The sequence below is a fragment of the Eschscholzia californica genome, unplaced genomic scaffold (assembly GCF_041429995.1).
Source record: "Eschscholzia californica isolate CP2 unplaced genomic scaffold, dmEscCali1.0.p SCAF_2, whole genome shotgun sequence".
NCBI lineage: Eukaryota > Viridiplantae > Streptophyta > Magnoliopsida > Ranunculales > Papaveraceae > Eschscholzia > Eschscholzia californica.
This window is the reverse complement of record NW_028238309.1, coordinates 26,866,313-26,886,058: the sequence shown is the minus strand read 5'-3', so window position 1 is coordinate 26,886,058 and position 19,746 is coordinate 26,866,313. Positions and strand designations below refer to the sequence as shown.

At 35.4% G+C, this 19,746-nt stretch overlaps 2 protein-coding genes across 4 annotated transcripts; one reads left to right on the top strand and one right to left on the bottom strand.

The window, feature by feature from the left end:
• The first annotated feature begins 147 nt into the window (after positions 1–147).
• On the top strand, positions 148–16,420 carry LOC147557186 (putative serine/threonine-protein kinase SIS8). 3 transcript variants are annotated; one of them, XM_086658175.1, is made up of 17 exons: positions 148–345; positions 1,694–2,087; positions 3,202–3,405; positions 4,342–4,527; positions 6,009–6,268; positions 6,397–6,501; positions 6,853–6,942; positions 8,199–8,294; positions 9,392–9,478; positions 10,885–11,002; positions 12,179–12,479; positions 12,796–12,919; positions 13,001–13,020; positions 13,239–13,395; positions 14,844–15,132; positions 15,335–15,407; positions 16,150–16,420. In XM_086658175.1, exons 2-17 carry the CDS (start codon positions 1,839–1,841, stop codon positions 16,230–16,232), a joined length of 2,442 nt encoding a protein of 813 aa, XP_086514301.1. In that variant the 5' UTR covers positions 148–345; positions 1,694–1,838; the 3' UTR covers positions 16,233–16,420. The 3 variants fall into 3 exon arrangements, 2 of the variants coding, with proteins under 2 accessions (XP_086514301.1, XP_086514302.1); XR_015233888.1 differs by having other exon boundaries at positions 175–345; positions 15,335–15,884; positions 15,956–16,420; XM_086658176.1 differs by having other exon boundaries at positions 179–877; positions 1,086–2,087.
• On the bottom strand, positions 16,283–18,665 carry MAX2 (RNI-like superfamily protein). The gene has a single exon (XM_086658178.1). It carries the CDS (start codon positions 18,663–18,665, stop codon positions 16,512–16,514), a length of 2,154 nt encoding a protein of 717 aa, XP_086514304.1. The 3' UTR covers positions 16,283–16,511.
• Positions 18,666–19,746: the final 1,081 nt, after the last annotated feature.

The following is a 19,746-nucleotide window of genomic DNA, read 5'->3' as shown; positions in this document are numbered from 1 at the left end:
AATCCTCTTGCATAGCAGCAAATCCCATCCCTCTCCCCAAAAATATTCAACGCTCGTTTCCCTAACTAACAGGCTTCACATTTCCTCGAGATTCACGTCGGATGACGCAGTCCTCAGAATGACATCATGATCTCCATTTTTTTTTCCTTATATAAATTAATTCCAGTTAACTCCAATTAAACAGTAAATGCCAAAAAGCAAAAAAACGTCTTACCTTATAAATATATTACTTCTCTCCCTTTCTTCCGTTTCACTTCTTCTCCAACTCGCAATCTCTTTCTTTCTCTCTCTAAATGACATCTTTGATCGGTTCTCTCCTGTTTGAGCTTCCGATTTGTAATACAGGTGAGCAATTTTGATAAATTATCAAGTATTAATTTCTAATTCGTATACACCGACTCAAAGACTTAATGATTTTGAATCGCGGATCTGCGGATAAGCTTTTCTTCAATTTTACATTGTACATTTGATTTTTTGTTATTGATCTGAGCGAAATCTTAGAAATGAAGATTCTGCAAGTTTTGATTTTCATTGTATCAGTTTTCTTTTTTGTTCTGAAATAGTAATTGAAGCGGTTTGGCGCTAATGAAGGTTCGACATTTTGGAAGAATTTGAAGTTTTCCTGTTTTCTAGGGTTTAACGCACTTATGTTACTTAATGGTCGTAATACTTGATTGTAATATTATTTTTAGTTAGTGAGATCTTTTTGGGATTATTGAGGGTAGATTAGAAGTTGCATTAATGAGGAATCAATGGAGGAAAATTAGATTAGAGTATTGTTACTAGTATATATAACTGTTTACATTTGGTAGATCTTGAGGTATTGAAGATTTGATGATAAGAACATTACAGTCATGTAACCAAGGGATTGGTTATGGTGTTTATGATTATTGGCTATATAAGTTCTTTGATTGGTAAGAAGAATTCTAGATGTATTAGAAGCTAGAATATGGTTTGATGTCAGTGGTATAGGTTTACTTTGGAAAGTTAGTTTCTTCTTGAGTTTAATTGAAAGTCGAGAATCACACAGTCAACAAATCAAGAAAAGTATAGATCATTTGAATGTTCACAAAATGTAGTAGGAGTTGCAGTTTTAATACAATCTCTGTGTGGTATGAAAAGGGTGTTGCTCAAACTATGCTTTCATTTCCCAAAAAAGGTTCATCCAGTACGATAGGGAGTTCAAGAGCAACACCCTATCCGTCTCTACATTACTACAGGGTTGTTTACATCCCAGCATCACAAATCCTGATTATTTATACATCGACTAAAAATGAGTTAGATTATCTCTCGAACCACACATCAGATTAAAATCAAGGACTATAACATGGACAAACAGGTTGAGTCCATTGCAACTCTAGGAAGATATTTTGGAGGCTAAACTTAAGGACTCTGTTGCAGTCGGTCTGAAATTATATTTCTACCTTATTGCAGCAGGGTAAGGTCCCGTAACATTGACAAATGTTGGAACTTTTAAGGTTTTTAGCTTTCTTACCTTATTTGTTGGCATAATCCATTATGTTGTTATATGTAATTACCATTTTTTTCATTGTTCGTATTTGTTTACAGATATGCTATAAAATATTCAAAATGTTTGGACCCAGTAATAGCTAATATAAGCCCATTTTTACGTTCCTTAATTGCCACATATTTTTTGGAACATGAAATAAAGATTGAGGTGTTAATCTTGCAGGTCGAGTGATGCCTATATCACGAAAGTTTGGTAGCATAGCAATTCGACAAATGTAGCGTATGTTACCTAAGATATTCTTAAATTTTCCATATCCTTTAACTGCTGAGAAGTGCGAATAGTTGATTTATATCTCACACATCAAGAAATGGAGGAAACACGAGAAAATTTAGGGACCTTGGAAGCCGGGAATTCTGATGCTGCTTGGTGGCCCTCAGGCTTCATGGAAAAGTTCAACTCTGTGTCCCTCGCCTCTGAAGAAGAGACCTTGAGTAGTAAAGAATCAAGGTTCCATGCTGAACGAGATGAGGTGTCCTCTCCAACAGAGTCCCAAATTCTGTGGAGAACTGGAATGCTATCTAGTCCAATTTCTAATGGGTTCTACTCTGTCATTCCGGTGAGAAGTAGCTTCTTTTCTTGGCTTGGGTTTGCTAGTATTTGGACTTTGTAAGTCAGTAGTTACTTTGTTCATTAATATGTACTTTTTCTGAAAAACTATTTGGTATGATACAGAATTTCAGAAAACATCATGTGATGGTGACATGGTAGAATTCACTAGCTAATGATTGCATTGAATATGTGTCAACTCACATAAACTTTTTAATTAGTTTGTGTATCCGACTCAATATATTTGGCATGCATCTTAAACTCTATTTTGTCTACTTTAGTGCAGTTGGTATGTAGAAGTGAAAGTTCATTTGATAACACCGCTAGAGAACCAAATTCTTATTGTGTAACAATGTGGCAGATGAATGTTTTTGTTGAATCTTAAATATTAAGATGGGAAGGACGTTTCTAAAAGTTACTTAAGTAGGGTTCAGAATTGAGAATTGATTCTATTTATCTGTGGCTATTCCTCTTTTCTGGAATTTACTGTCTCGAGGTGTGTATGTTATGTCGTGTCTGTATACCTGCTACCTTAATCACATATTAGATAAGACTACTCCCATCAGTGTCTGTCATATTTTATTTTAAAATGGGAACCGATCTTCTATAATGTTTGACGCCTTGGTGATGATCATTGTTTTTAAGAGGAATGACATACTATTTTCTGAAACTAACTTATGTTTGGATCTTGTTCAATACTTTTAGGTATTTGCTTTAGTACTCAAGCACCAAACAATTTGTACACTCTTTTTTCGGCAATGTGAATTTCAAGCTAGATTGAAGAAGTAGCTACTATCTTATTTGAAGTTCATTTAAACAACATGTAATCCGAACGCCCAATTAATTTTGCAAGATTTTAAGAGATAGTTGTGGCGTGTCTATGTGTTGATCGGTTGGGCGTGGGCACAGTCATACAATGACATTTTTATCTAGATAAAGAAATAGTTTTATGGTGTGTAGGTAGTGCTAAAGCTTTGACTTCTAAGTTCTTGTGGTAGCTGATTAGACATGCCATATTTTATGACAGTTTTGTATAAAACAAAAAGAAAAAAGGCGACAATATCTTATATTTGTTTCACAATTTATTCCAAGGTTTAGATACATGTTATTTTCGCTATGTGCAGGAAACGAAACTTAAGGAGCTTTATGAGAGTATTCCTTCTCCAGATGAACTTTATGCTCTGGGTCTTGAGGGTCTTAGATCTGAAATTATTCTTGTAGATGCGGAGAGAGACAAGAAGCTTTCTATGCTAAAGCAACTAATTGTGGCATTGGTAAAAGGACTGAGTTCAAATCTGCCTGCACTGATAAAAAAGATTGCTGGAGTGGTGAGTGTTTCTGAACAATTTTATCATATTTTTTTCTCATCATTCTGTATGGAGATGGTTTTGTATAATGCAGAACTTGCTTCCTCATGTATCACCTGGTTTGTTTTGTTCCCTTGAACGTTGATGCTTTCACCTTTTCCAATTACTGTTTAATTATGTCATGTATTATAAAGAGCATGGTGTTCCGTCTATGTTGTGTTTGTTAGTGGTTTCATAGTGAGTTGATATTTTGTAAGGATGTAAATCTTACTGTTTAGGAGATACCTTCCACTCACGGGCTTAGAAAACAACATCAAGTATTCAAAACAAGTTCAGTTTAACATGCACATGATAGTGAACTAATCTACTAATAATGTATGCAGCTCTAAATGGCTACCTGTCAGAAATCAAAACCTTGACACAGAATTAATAAATCGTAAAACCATGTTATACTATTCGGGAGATAGCTATTATCTGGTGTAACAAATGCACCATTTTACCAACCCAACTCTTAGCATGTTGGGACTTTTGACTGCTTCCTTCGCCTTTTCCCGGGTTCTGTCAGTATGTTTTAGTAATGCCCATTAATATCTAATCTTCAACTTTTTAAAATAGAACTTTTTATTCAAACATCCAATTGAAACTGTAATTCAGGGGTTAGTTCTTTTGACAGTACACGACCATTACTATGATCGGCGATTTGGTATTCTGTATTTATTGTTCAATTATCATCTTTCAATGTCTTATCTTGAGGAACTTCATAGTTGGAAATGTCATTTCTATGTTATCCCATGTTACCATTTTGTTTTTAGTGTTTTTTCATTTCGAAACTTGTCTTCACCTCGTGCACCCTCACAGAGTCATAGGGGCCTTTAGTTATTGGGCAGTGGTCTTAGCTCTTAGAATTTTTTATTTATCTAATATTCGTTTTGAGATTACGATGTTTGCCTCATTTAGGTTTCAGATTTCTATAAACGACCAACTGCGGAACCAAGTCCATCAAAAGCTGCAATGGACTTTCATGCTTCAGAGAATCGAGGTGTTCAGCTGTTGGGGCAAATTAGGAGTGGTTCATGTCGTGCTCGAGCAATCCTATTTAAAGTTCTTGCAGATACTGTTGGTCTTGAGAGTAAACTTATGGTGGTAAGATTTATTTCTGATGAGATATGTGAAATCGTGAATAATATTAGACGGATCGAGATTAGGAAATCTGACGATCAAGAAGAGTCCAAGATATTTGAAGATTTGAAAGATATAGTTTCGTATCTTAGGATATTTCTTATAATTATCTAATACTATTATTAGATAGATATATCTACTTTCTTAGATTAGTTAGGAAACTTAGGAAACTAGGAAGCCCTAATTTACTCTATAAATATGAGTAGGGTGAGGAAAACCGTTTACCTCCTACTTATTTATATTCATTATAAATTATACAAAAGTTTACAAAAAAATGTACAATAGGTATAGAGAACAACTCGAGGAAACAAGCACGAGATAAGATTTTAGTAAGGGTATTCACGAGCTTCTGATGAAAGGGAACAAAAACAACCTTTTCTCGAACAAAGTGATAGTCTAAAGTAATGTGCTTGGACCTACCATGAAAGAAAAGGTTAGCAGTCATCATAGTTACACTCTTGTTATCACACATAATACATGCAGAACCCGGCAATGTAATACCAAGCTCTAAGAGAACAAAAATGATCCAAGTGATGTGCAGTAGTAACTATGACACGATATTCTGCCGAGGAGGTGGAATGTGTTATAGTAGGCTGTTTCTTAGCACTCCAAGCAATAAGATTGGAGCCTTAGAAGATGGAAAAACCAGTATTAGAGCGACGGGTGTCTGGACAACCCGCCCAATTAGAGTCACAAATATGCCAAAAGATCCTATGACAGGAGTTAATGTACAACTGCAACCCCATATGAACTGTACCCTTGATATACCGAAGAATTCTTTTAATAGCATGAAAGTGATCAATAGTGGCAGCATGCATAAATTGGCAAGCTATATTGAAAGACAAGGGCAAGTCTGGTTTAGTTAATGTTAAGTACTGGAGAGAGCCAACGATTTCACGATTTAAAATTGGATCCAGAAATGGCAAGCCTTGAGCATTAAAATAACCACCCGTTACCATGGGAGTAGATGTAGGCTTGATTCCTCAAAAACTTTAGAAGATCCAAAAGAAATAGTTTCATAATACCATTTTTAGATAGATATTTTGTACTTTCCTAGATTAGTTAGGAAACTAAGAAACCCTAATTCACTCTATAAAGATGAGTTGGGTCTTATAGTTTTATTCATTCGGTTGCATAGTGGAGAATATAACGAATCAAATCCACGTTTGGTTTCTCCGTGGATGTCAGTCGATATCTATGGACGAAGTCTTCGACTGAATCACATAAAATATGGTGTTCTTTACTTCCCGTTCATCTCTCTGATTATCACGTAATCATGAAATTAACACTATCAAATTGCAGCACCATGTCTGGTTACTTTATTTAATGTATTTTATGTCTCTTAGATGTTGGTTTTGTCCAATCAAGTATTATTGGGCAAGAGAAATTTGCTCTTTATATTTTGAACGGAAATTCCTCTTGTCATACCTATTTCTTATTCTCAGGGTTTACCTAACGATGGAGCTGTTCAACGCACAGACTTTTATAAGCATATGTCAGTGGTAGTTGTAATAAATTCCGTGGAACAACTGGTTGATCTCATGCGTTTTCCAGGCAAACTAATTCCTTGTTCCACAAGGGCCATATTAATGTCTCATATTTCTGCTGTCGGGGAGAGCGATTCTGCAGAAAATGACTCTTGTGATTCACCTATTGAACCAAATAGCCCTTTGTATGGGTTTTCTGGAAGAATTGACCTAGATAGGTACTCGAATATTGATTCCCTCTCTTAAATTTCCTTTCACAAGCATGGCATTTCTTTGTTGATTTATGTAATGATTTGAAACAACACTAATTTCTTAAGCTTATTTTTCGTCATCCTGTATATTGTAGTTCAGAGCAAGATGAAACCCTTCAATCCTTGAGTCCAAGCAGATTAGATGCGTCCTTGAGAAATATAATGATGCGACCGACAAACTCTCTTGATAGATCATTAAGGTGGTAATACTTGTTAATCTTGATGCTTTAATATTCTGATTGGGGCCAATTTAAACATCAAAACCACATTGTTTCACAGAACCATGAAGTTAGAATGGGCCAAATCCTTCCGTTCTTTAATTCTACAGTCTCCTGGGAGGCCGTGATGCAACAGCATTAATTTTTCCTTTTCGCAGACCTCTAGTCTGCTCCCTATGCCTACCAATTTTATAGGTGGTGAGGGTGATCCTGTGATCCTGTCTAGTTTCTTCTTTTATAAATGCAATTTTGTAAATAAAAAAGTTTAAATATCAAAGTCTGAAGTTGCATCAGTGGCATGAAGGGTAATTAACCAACTTGTGGTTGCATCAGCTTATCACATAGTGAACCCAACATTGTGAACACATTTTGGAGACGCGGCCGGAGGAAAGTCATTGCTGAACAACGGACAGCTAGTTCAAGGTTATTCTTATTTTCTTATTCCTAGACACCTAGTTGTGTTACGAAGGTTTTACTTAAAGTGGGGCCCATGTGATGTTTTAAACTTATATATAGTTTTAGCTGTTTAGCTGTGATGTTCTGCAATGAAGCAAACAGTTTTGTAGCTACATTTCCCAAAAGAGAGACGTTATAAATGCAGTTCAACAAAAAAAAAAGAGAAGTTATAAATGCCTTAGACCAGAAACTTGGGTCAGGTAAAAATTAACAGAAAGCAGACCCAAGCTTCAGATCGTTAGTAAAACACTTCATATCTAATAAATTCTATGGGTTACTTTTACTCTGTGTTTGATAGCTATTTTCGCGTTTTACATCAGTCTTTTCAAAATGCTACTAGTTTCCATTTATATCTTGATTAGTTATTATTATACACTTATATTAAGATAATATGATATCTATGCTTATTTATTATTTAATGACCTTCTCACAAAGATTTACGTTCCATTTTTCAGATTTTCATTACATTTCTACCATTTTTATAAATTTGTAGTTATTTCCTCAATGCCCGAAATATTTCTCTTTCCAAGCCGACTGAATTATAAACCAAAACCGAAATTTAATATCTTGATACATAAACATATTTACTTGTCTTATAGGCCCTATAGTAAGTCTTGAACAAGGTAAAATACTAAACCGGAGAGTCCATGTTATATATATAAATATATATATTTTAGTAGTCACTTCCAAATGGTGATTATTTTAGTGATGTGCGTCAGTGCTGAATGATCAGAGTTGTGAGTAAAAAGAAAGAAGAGAAGATGATCGAGCTTGATCCCTTAAAATTGGTAACTTTGTCCAGTGCGAAACATATTAACATACTGATAAAAAAAATGCCGGCAGAACTCCTAACACGGATCTCTTTAATGGACTTTCATGTGAGTAATAGTTTATCGAAAAGAAAAGATATTAGAGTCTATTTATGCTCCACCAAACTATAATACTTTGTCCCGTGAAGCTTAAGATTTCAAAAATTAGTTAAGCAAAGGCAAGACTCAAGAGTTGAAAGGTCTGCCATTAATTTGTTTAAACTTTAGATTGTTGAACTGACTATAGCTGCAAGTTTATAGTGTTGTTAATATCTTGTAGCTTGACAGAGAATTGTTTTAGAGATAACAAGTCCAAGTGTCACTTCGGATAGTGAACTTGCTAAACTTTTAAGGAATACTGTCGTCTACTATTTGTTTTTATATACTCATCTCTAACAGCTTTCCCTGTCGCAGTCCAGAGCATCCTTTGTTACGAGCACGCGGACGTTCCATTCTTAGCGGTCGTAGACAATCGTTTAGAGAATATGCCGACGATATGTCTGCTCCAAGGTAGTTTTCTACTTGTTTTCCTACTATAGAGTGTAGACAACTTACTTTGAGGTGTTTGGCGAATCAGGAGTTAGTTTCTTAAATGCAATACAAAATTATCGCCAGTTACTGCATTGTTGATATGAAAATAAGATAAAAATTTTCTACTTGTTCCTTTATTAATAGACATATAACCTAAATGTTGATTAAATGTTGGAGTTTGATATGAAAATAGACATATAACCTAAATGGAATATTTATGTATGTAGTGTTTTCTAAACTGACTCTTCCTTTGGTATCTGGGTATCTGCTACTAATATTATAATATAATTAGTACAAATCATGGAAATAAGCACTCTCTAGAAACTATTAATAGTTGACTTGTGGTTAAAGAAGAACTTAATATAGCAGTATTTAGAAGTTTCTCTATTTTGAGCCATCTATGGACTGCCGACGTCTATAAAGGGGACCCTCTATGTATTCTTTACTCATTCAAGCTATAATCTTAATTCCTTTAGTTGCAAATTATCTTTTCTATTGGTTTCCTTGATTGCTTTTTAATAGGTATTCTAGTTTTTTGTATATTTCTAAGGGCTCCCACATTGTTTACATCACAAGCATATTATAGATAGCTCATATTTGGACAAAATAGGGTGCAAGTCTTTGTAGTTTAACATAGCTATTTATAAACACACCCTACTTTGCCATGTTTATGTGAACTAACTACAATTTTGTACATGTGGTAAAACTTAGTTAAGCACCAAACAAATGGGACATGAAATTTTGAATATTTTTCTTAAAATTTATTTGATTCCGAGCAGAGCCTAGATTTTAGAATATGATTTCTAAGTTAGTTGCTCCCGGAGTCTGTAAGAGCTGTGAACTCAAACTATCTGGAAGACTTTTGAGCCCGAGCTTATTCATGGCGATATCAACCTCGTGGGTGTTTGATCCAACCCTCTTTTCTTAATTAAATGCTCTGGATGTCTGAGATTTCTGCACGTCATCTGCTCTGGCAGTTCTTAAGCTCAATGGAGCTATTGTTAACCTATTATATTGCTCCCAATATTTGGTTGGACGACATATGTGGTTTAACTTTTCTTCAATTTCCATTACAGATCAGATGGGGCTTCAACATTAGAAACTCGTAGAATGAGAAGGCGAAGCATTAGTTTCACTCCAGAGATTGGTGATGATATTGTAAGGTTGACTTTTGTGCTTTCTCGTAGGTCATTTTAGCTTCTTCTTTGTACATGATTAGCCTAGTTTTGTTTTTGGTGGTGGCAGGAACCAAGATGAAGCTTGGTATATCAGAAAAATAGTAACTGCTATTTCCCTTTTCATTATGCAGAAATATGTTCTTCCTAACAGTTTAAAAAGCTTTTAAAACTAATAGTTCTTTCCTCTTTTACAATAATCCATATGATTGTATATCTAATTACACTAGAATGCTATGAACAGCTGTTCCAAAATCAGTGTCTCTAAATAGGTGACATGCATCAACACAACCACTTATAAGTATATGGTTAGGGGTATATGGGTTAGTTCAAGTGTTTGTCATTGGTTACGCTGTTACTTGTTTTGTAAATATTCTTTAGATTCCACTTGTTCTATATATACATTTGGGGGTGCTGCCAAAGGCCAGCGAATATGCTGTAGGCCCCCGGCGAATATGCTGTAGGCTCCCGGTTTAAGCACAAATTGTGAGAGGTCTCATGTGTAATCCGGGGGCCTACAGCATATTCGCCGGGGGCCTTTAGCGGCTCCTTACATTTGGGGCTTTTGTTCCATGAGCAGTACTTAACATCATCTGAGTTGGTTTTGTCACCTCTCCAACTATCTCTCCATTAGGTAGGATTTTATTGGCCCAAGCACTTATTTGTTCAGGAGAAACTAATCCAATTCGAAGGTGTTGATGCTAGGATTGGTCATTGGGGGTCTCTAGAAAGCCCATTTTTTGAAATTTCTGAGAGATCAAAGAGGTGCGGTTGCCCTTGTCATTGGTTCCGCTGTTACTTGTTTTGTAAATATTCTTTAGATTCCACTTGTTCTATATATACATTTTGGGGGTGCGGCTAAAGGCCCCGGCGAATATGCTGTAGGCCCCCGGTTTAAGCACGAATTGTGAGAGGTCTCATGTGTAATCCGGGGGCCTACAGAATTTCGCCGGGGGTCTTTAGCGGCTCCCTACATTTGGGGGTTTATTCCATGAGCAGTACTTAACATCATCTGAGTTGCCCCATTACTTTCAGACGCTCAGTAAATATCATTTTTTTCTCACTTTACCTGTTCAAGTTGCTCGCCTTTTGTGGACCGAGAAAATCATATAAATAGAAATGATGTTTTCATCATGGTAAATATTAACCATGTATAGAAAATGATGCAAATATAACAGATTACCTTAACTGTTGTTTAACTTGTTCAACTCGGCATTAAGAGCTTTCACTATCAAACATTATATGATGGTTCTATTGCATTTTTTTTTGATGAAAGGATGGTTCTATTGCATTAGTCACCCACTCTTTTCTATTAAAGATACACAGTTGTTTTCATGTTTTAATTTATTTAGTGTTCTCTAGAACTATTATGCACTTAATAAACATTTATATAGGGCTGTACGAGCAATGAATGAAGCTATGAAACAAAAACGGCTTTTGAAGGGACAAGGTGATAATGGGTCAGCTTCTGATTCTACAACAAATATTAATTCAAATTATCTAGAAATTGATGTACGTGCTTTTATCCTACTCAAAATTCAGTTATACTTGTTAGAAACTTGGAATTTTCTTTATAAAATAGTTGCCTTTTTATGGACTAGGACCTCTTTACATTTCATGCTATGCAAGATCATTGTTTTTACAAAAGAAAATGAACTTTTAGGACCATTAAAGTCTATACTTTTGGTCCTTATGGTGTATCCTTGTACTACAGTGAAACATTCATATTCCATCCCCCTTGTACATTTTCTTGTCTAAACTCTAAATTATCTGATCAACCTTCAGACATGGTTTGGGTTTGTACAAATTTACCTACAAGTATTGTATGAACCAAAATTGGGAAATTGTTCATTCATGCTGAAGCAAAAACTCTATATATTACCGGAATCCCATGAAATTGGACTTAGGGTGATACATCATCCTATACCCTGAACTCGACTCACTAATCAGTTCTATTGCATGGATGCAGTCCGCTACCTGAAGTACTCCTATGATGTCATTAAGCAAAAAACCATTAGTGTGCTGCCACTTGGTCAAAACTCAAATTACAATAATCATGTATACAGTAATCTGGGTAGGTTCCCGGACTAAATAGGAGGGGTTCTTTTGTTAATTTGACCCTGACTCGTAACCACTGGTTCTTGGCAAAGAGAGATCACTGCATGTTGACTCGCACTTAGATGTTCAATACCTCCCCCTGGGAGTTTGTGTGCACGAATTGCTTTACCTAGGATTAGATAAAGGGCATCCTAAGGCACCTGCTTCATAGCTTTCAGCAGGGATCCCTTTTCGGTTCGACTAAAGTATTCTAATTAAGGAACAGCCATACGTTCCATCAATAAAGCGGGTGCCTTGTTATTTCAATGAAGAAGGTTATTATTTCGCATACGTTATTGCTTTACCTAGGACATGCACAATGCATTTGCATGTCTTGATACTTCCACGAAGAAGGTTGGTGTTTCGCACACGTTCTATCAGCAATCAAATAGATGGATGTTCTTCGAATTTTGTCTTCCCTTGTTCTTCCTTTTAATTTTTCTCAACACTGTCTTATTAATCTATTAATATTCCATGTATATTTGATGGTGTTCTCTGTCAACATAAAAATGATATTTCACATGCACTCCTTTCAAGGTGCTAGCTCTCTTTAAATATGAGATTTATAACTTTCTTTTTTGACAATTTTAGGAATCAAATTTCCAAGGAGATGGTCACGACGAGATTTCTGGTGAAAGGCCTGCTACATACGATTTTCAGAGAAAACATATAAGTTCTCAAAAAGCAATATCTCTACCTTCATCTCCCCACCAGTATAGGGGCTTATCATCTGATAGAAGTGAACCTTCGAGCATGGAAAGAAATCCTAGATTGGTTTCAACGTGGAATAAAGTGCTTGAATCCTCAAAATTTCTTAAAAAGCCGTTATTACCTTTTGAGGAATGGAATATTGATTTCTCTGAGTTAACCGTTGGAATTCGTGTTGGGATTGGTAAGTGCTCTTTTTAGTCTTCTTCAAACTTAATTCCACGTCAGTTAATATTGGGTAGGCAAATAGTGTTTTTAGTTTGTGTCACTATTTTATTTCCCTTAGATTTATTTGCGAAATACGTGTACAAAGTTGGAAATGCAATTGTAGAACTATTCGAGGTAGTATCATGTTCTGAGAAGAAAGAGAACTATAGACTCTACCACATTCCATTTGATTTTGTTGAAGTGGTTGAGCTATTCATTTGTTGATGGTTCGATTTATTGCTTCTACTAACATTTGATTTTGCTTCTCTTTTCCCTTTGGATACATCTCTTAGGATTCTTTGGGGAAGTGTTTCGTGGCGTTTGGAACGGAACTGATGTTGCAATCAAGGTTTTCCTGGAACAAGATTTAACAGCAGAAAATATGGAGGACTTCTGCAATGAAATTTCTATTCTAAGGTAACCCATGATTGATATTTTGAAGATCTTTATCTCTAACTCAGTCTTCTCTAATATTCTTTTACTCTTTTTGTTTTCCAGCCGCATTCGACATCCAAATGGTATGCAAACTTTCAGTAACGAAGAGTTTCAATTTCTTAGAGACAATTTTTAATTTTTTGTGTCAAATTGGCCATGCCGAATGTTGTTCATGCTCATTAAGCTTAATTCATATTTTCAGCACTCCAGACTTAAATAAGAAAATGTTAGTGAAAGGAGTCGCGAAATAGTGGTGTTAAAAAAATTTCATCGTTTGAAGTCATTCTTTATATTGTTGCAGTTATCTTGTTCCTTGGAGCCTGTATAAACCCTCGTCACTTATCATTTGTTACTGAGTACATGGAGATGGGATCCTTGTATTATTTGATCCATACAAGTGGTCAGAAAAAGAAACTCAGCTGGCGTAGGAGAGTAAAGATGATGTGTGATATTTGCAGGTACGTTTAAGTTTAACCTTCACTGTGACTATATTTACTGTACTTCTATTGGGTTGCACATATTGATGCTTATTTGAAACTCTGACACTAATTATCTAACTTCCAGTGTTATTATGAGTTGGTGTTTATTTCAAACTCCCACACTACAATTTTCGTAACTTCCAGTTCCATTTGTAGTTTACTATGATAAAAGACTCACTAGGCACGTCACTTTTCTGTAACATATCTCATCTCTAGTCTCTAATTACTTGAAAAATCGTGACTTCTCTCGGGTTTGTGTATCTCTGTATATTGAACTCTGAAATCAGTTTCACTTTAGAAGAGTTAGGATTTTGGGCATTTTCTAAAGCAACGTGGTTTTGGGCCCTTTTCACCCCAAGCTAGGTCAAGAGAGCGAGGCTTTCTCTTACACTTATGAAGTGACTACCAACCAACCTCTCCACAACAGATGTGAGACAACTCCAACAATCTTTCCCTTTCTCAATAGAACTTGAAAGACTTGTGGTTAACCGGGGCTATGATAACATTTGTTACGTAGTCTTGAGCCTCTCACCCCAAGGTTTTCTGCTCTCACTCTCCTGAAGCTACCACAAAAGGTTAGGTGCCCCTGGTATTTATAAACTGACAACTAGGTTTCCCACAACCAATGTTGGATAATTCTAACACTTTTCGCACATGAGGAGGTGAAAGACAACTTCCCCTTCCACAAGTGAACATGTAAGACATAAAAAAACAGGCTTGAATACCGAAAAAAACAGCTAAAGAGGTTAAGACTTTTTTTTTTGAATTGTCAGCGTGTGCCTCGAACCTTGACCTCTAAGGTGGAAGATTATACCTCTTACCACTCCAATCAAGGGTTGTTGGCTAAAGAGGTTAGACTTTCCTGACACTTACTAGCCACAACCTCCTCCAACAACAGGTTTGGGGTAACTCCATCAAGATATATGAATATATGTATATACCAAAAAACGTCTCTTGAGTTCGACCAGTGACTCCCACTTTTTGGTAGCCCAACTACTAAAGATGATCTCCATTTTCATCTGCAAGTTTCTAACTTGTTCAACATCTTAAAGTTATGGTTGTTCCGTTACTAAGTTTAATGAGGTAACTTTAGTAGCCTTCATTTTTCGAAAACTTTTGTAGGCTGTAGGAAGTTTTGCAGTATTTTGTTGCTTTTTAAGTCAGTAAAAGGTTCGGCACACATGGTTAAATGTTGAAAAGCTCCTTTAGATATTACCTCCAATGTTGTTTGTTTGAGATGATGATACAATGATATTTTAAGCTCGGGTGAAAGCATCGGCGTCTTTGTCTTCACAAATTAGCATCTATTATGATAGTTTACTAACCACTAACCAGTTTGAAACATGAACCTTTGTTTTCAAAATTTATTAGTCGTGGAGATTTGATCTTAATGAATATAATGTAACTATATTTTTCTGGCAATTTAGGGGTTTGATGTCCATACACCGAATGAAGATTGTTCATCGTGATCTAAAAAGCGCAAATTGTCTTGTGAACAAGAATTGGACAGTTAAGATATGTGATTTTGGACTTTCAAGAATAATGACAGAAGATCCCATGAAAGATTCATCTTCAGCAGGAACTCCAGAATGGATGGCTCCTGAACTCATCCGAAACGAACCCTTCACAGAAAAGTGTGACGTGTTTAGCCTCGGCGTAATAATTTGGGAACTCTGCAGTCTAAATAAGCCATGGGATGGTGTACCACCAATGCAAGTAAGATTTTTGTTAAATTTGTGGTCATCCAACTCGAAACCAATTGGTAATGAGTGGAGAGGACCTATACATTATACTATTGGTCACTAGATCACTCTTCTTCCATGTGGGACTATTCTCACTATTGTTCTACTTCTAGTTTTAGTACAAAAGCTGAAGATGAAAAACACAAAACTCTGAAAGTTTCTTGCATGATTTTCAGGTTGTGTATGCAGTTGCTAATGAAGGGTCGCGTCTAGAGATCCCTGAAGGTCCCCTGAAGAAGCTGATTTCAGGTATTTGTCTAAAATAACATGCTTTGAGAAAACATGCAGGCTTCCGTCTGTCATTAATTAGCCCAATTCTAACCTGGTCGTAAATTCGAGTCATTAGATATTCTTTGTGTTAGGTCTTTTTGAGAATGGACTGGCTACTCGACAGAGCTCACTGATACCTATAGGGGTTATTATTCGATTAGTCTCCTACCCCAAATCCCTCCATAATTGATCTAGTTGAGCAATGCAGTTGGGATGGCCCAATCCAGAGTAACTCATGGATCAGATGGGAGTAGACTGAGCCGATCCCACAAGCCAAGAAATTCCCACTCAAAAGAGATGTAGATCTTAGAAAGAGGGGAGAAGTTGATCCAGGCAGAGGCTTGTTTTAATAGCTCTGCAACCATTGTATAATATTACCTTTAGTGCATGTATAAATATGCATATACGAACATATACATAGTTTGAAGGTAGGGTGACCGATCCAGCCAATCCTGGGCCGATTCCATTCCCCTACTGTTCAACTGTTAAGGAGATATTTGTTGTAGACCTAACCCAAGTCTGATCAGCGGTATCGTGGATCGGATTGGGTATACCAAGTCACTCCAATGTAGAATGCCCTAGCTAGTTATGTATGAAACTTTTTTATTATGTACGAAACTTTTTTATTATGTATGGAACTTTGATTAGTTAGAGTTAAACTTGAATTATTAGATTAGATTTAGTGGATACTGACATAGTGTATTTGATCATGTGAATGCAGATTGTTGGGCAGAACCAGATGAAAGGCCAACCTATGAGGAAATCCTATCTCGCTTACTCAACTGTGAGCTCACAGAATGTTAAACCTGTTTTCGTTCTCATTTTGTATAGAAAACTGAGCTTAAAAATAGAGATTTTGAATCAACTTAGGTTGTAAATTACCCATTTTTTTCTACATAATCACTAAACATCTAATAAAAGATAGAATTAGAGTTTTTGAGTTCGTCGTGAACATTACATTCTTAATGAAATCTCAAAACTCTCTCTCTCTCTCTCAATATCAAGATTGTGTTCGTCAAAATCCAGAAACAGAAAACAATTGTGGTCTTACTTACCTGACAGAAAGAGGAAAAGGAAGAAATTTCAGTCAAGAATTCTTCTCCTGTTCAATGCATCTTCAAACCTACTACAAGAATCAACTCTCATTTCAGTACTCATATCATCTTCAGGAGCAGGATAATAATCTTCTCTAAGTTGAACATCTCTAAGATTTTGAATTCTTAAAAGAAAAGTTAAGAAATGTTCATGAGCAGTTCCATGAATAAAAAGCTTTCTTAAAGTTGAACATTCAGCTAATAAACCAGCAGCAGGTAGTGATAAACTTCTTTTGTTAACATCTCTATCTTGTGGTGGCCAATAATCAACTTCATTTAACCCTAAATTCCCAATTCCATTCAAATAAAATCTTTCCCATAAACTTAAATCCATTTGTCCTGTTGGTGCTGTTAATGCATACCCAATTATATCTCCACAATCTAATTGCATTTTAATCAACTCTGGATATCTTGCTAATGAATTTATCCCAAATGAAACTTCTGTGGGTCTTCCTCTTCTTCTACAATCTCCTTCTACTCTTATTCTTATCTCTTCTAGAACTGGACAATTTTCGAGTCCTGCTTTACTCAGAGGAGTTAGTAAATCTCCCACTGATATCCATAGTGATAGGTATTTCAATTTATCCCAACTTCTTTCCTCATCCATCTCTTCTGGATATTTTGATCTCTTCTTCTTACTCCCTTCCTCAAATCTAGACCCATTCGAACTTCGTTTTGTGGATCTAAATGGGTGGTTTGCTTCATCATCAGTTTGATTCCCTTCTCCAAATTCATTAAGATCAAAATTGTTGATAACTCCTCCTTCTTTGGTAGTCTCAGATTTTTTAACAAGACTATCATCCCAAACACAATCAATATGAAGTTTCTCAATTCTATCTTGAATTGGTTCTAATGCCCATAAAGAAGAAGCAGCATCAAGATTTTTGCAGCAAGAAATTTTCACATCTATCAACGTTTTTCTAAGCATACCAATCAAATTTCTCATCCCAATTGCTGTGATCATTTTACATCCTTGAATTTCAAACTTGTTCAATCTTGGGCATCCTCTAGAAATAGCCATTAAAGCTGAATCAGTTAAATCTGCTGAGTTTTTAATGGATAAACTTTCTAACCCTTTGATTAGAGCAATACCATCTAATTGAGAATCAATTGCTCTACAAATCCCATGAAATTGACCTAATTTCAAAGACCTCAAATTTGGGCATTTTGAATTCAGAATTTCTAATGAAGACCCAGAGTCCCTTACGTTCTGACAAATATCAAGAACTAATTCTTCAAGTAATGGAAGTCCAGAAAACATATCTTCAAGTGTTGAACGACTGATTCTAGCATCTTCAGAAGTAAACCCATCATCATCAGGATCAGCCCTAATATTAGAAAGTGATGAAGTATCAGCAAGATGAAGATGAATGAGTTTTGGACAATTTGAAGCAATACCCACTAAAGCTTCATCTCCAACAAAATCAATATACCTAGGATCAAACATACACCCAGCAAGAAGAACTTTCAGATTAGGACATGAAGAAGAAATTGCTAAAAGTTCATGAGATTTAAACCCATCAGAAGATGATAGAGTAAGAAGATCAAGATTAGTGAGAGAAGAAGAAACAGATGACTTAGCTTGAAGAGCAGGTGGAAGATCTTCAGTCCAACAATAAAAATGAGAAAGATCAAGACTAGAGAGAGAAACACAATTTTGTAATAAAGGAAGAAAATCAGATCCAAGCGGAATAGCAGAACGTTGATGCCATCTAACTAATTTAACATGTATAAGATTAGGCCATAGAGGAGCAAGAAAATGAAGAGTTAAAGGAGAACGAGAATAAAGAGTAAGATAAAGAACAGAAGGAAAAGCTTGATAGAGAAGATGAGAGAGAAAAACTGGGTCAGATGAAGAACCAAGAATAGGATGACCCCATGGAGAAATAAGAGAAAGATCAAGATTTGTAACAGATCTAAAACAAGTTGGGATCATCATAAGATCTTTAACATTACCTCTGAGAGTAAGAGAAGTTCTAGTGTTTCTTTCAAGTGATAACCATTTATGACAAACAAGAGACATAGAATTTCGAGTTCTGGTATCAATTACTAAACCAAAAATATTTGAGAGAATTACATCTGGTAGATCATAGAGATGGGTGGTGGTCTTGTTGATGATACCCATGAAAGAATAATCATCCATGAATTCTATCTCAATCAACAGTGTAAAAAGTCTAGTGAGAGAGAGGAAAGGAGAAGGAGATATAGATTAACAGATTAGAGTGGTGATGGTGGGGAAGGGAGAAAGGGTTGAGGGCAGGTGAGCTTGTCGTGATATGATAAGAGGGCCATGTGGTTACGGATCATCTTAATTAGGGCCCTCCCATTTACGCTATCTTTTTATTTTTTTCTTTACCTATGTTCTCTAGAACATTCAATTCATTGGGATCCAATTCCATTTTCTTTTTAAGATAAGTGTAACTTTCATTAATAGGCCTTCACAAATGGTGATTACTAGAGGAGAAAATAAGTAGATGGGTCAATATATTTTACATAATAGTTAAAAAAAAGTAGTTTATTTTTTAAAATAGCAAAGAAAGTAGTTTATTTTTTAAAATAGCTAAAATATATCACATATATGTGTAAATGTTACCCACAGATAATTATAAGAATTCTTTGTGTCTAAGGTCCAAAAATGAGAGGTAATCAATTATATATCTGCTCATAACTTAATAAACGTTATAAGACCAAAATAAAATATAATAGAAAATAAGTCTAAAAGTATACTTTCGACGAGCCTCATGCTTCAAACCATTTATTTTCTCACGTTATCGCCCTTTTATAAATATATTGTACCCTATAGTAAACCAAAAATTTCTTGTGGTTGAATTAATAAATATTCTTTCCATAAATTTTAAGGGAGAAATTTATGGTCAAGATTTATTCTCAATATTTATTTTCAAAATTTATAATTGTCAACACCAACATACCAGCTTAGTCGTTCTTGTATTAAAAACGAGATTCTCTTATCTCTCTCTCTCTCTATGTTCTTTCAATTTTTCCATCTTTACAAACAATTTTTTCTTGAAAATCATCACGAAAATTATATATAATGATTAAATTTCACATCTTCTTAAAACATTTATTTAATCCTAACAACATACATAAATGTAACACATTTTATAACTTTTTTCGTAAGAATTGAAGTTGATTTTATTATCACTGTGGTCTTCTTTCATAAAAACATAATGTAAATTGATATTTATTTTGCTGACATTTTCAGT

Excerpts from the sequence above, each read along its gene's own strand:
- LOC147557186 (XM_086658175.1), top strand. The coding sequence starts at position 1,839 with ATGGAGGAAACACGAGAAAATTTAGGGACCTTGGAAGCCGGGAATTCT. Across the intron at positions 4,528-6,008 it reads TTGAGAGTAAACTTATGGTG|GGTTTACCTAACGATGGAGC; the intron begins GTAAGATTTATT and ends TCTTATTCTCAG. Across the intron at positions 13,021-13,238 it reads CCGCATTCGACATCCAAATG|TTATCTTGTTCCTTGGAGCC; the intron begins GTATGCAAACTT and ends ATATTGTTGCAG.
- MAX2 (XM_086658178.1), bottom strand. The coding sequence starts at position 18,665 with ATGGATGATTATTCTTTCATGGGTATCATCAACAAGACCACCACCCAT.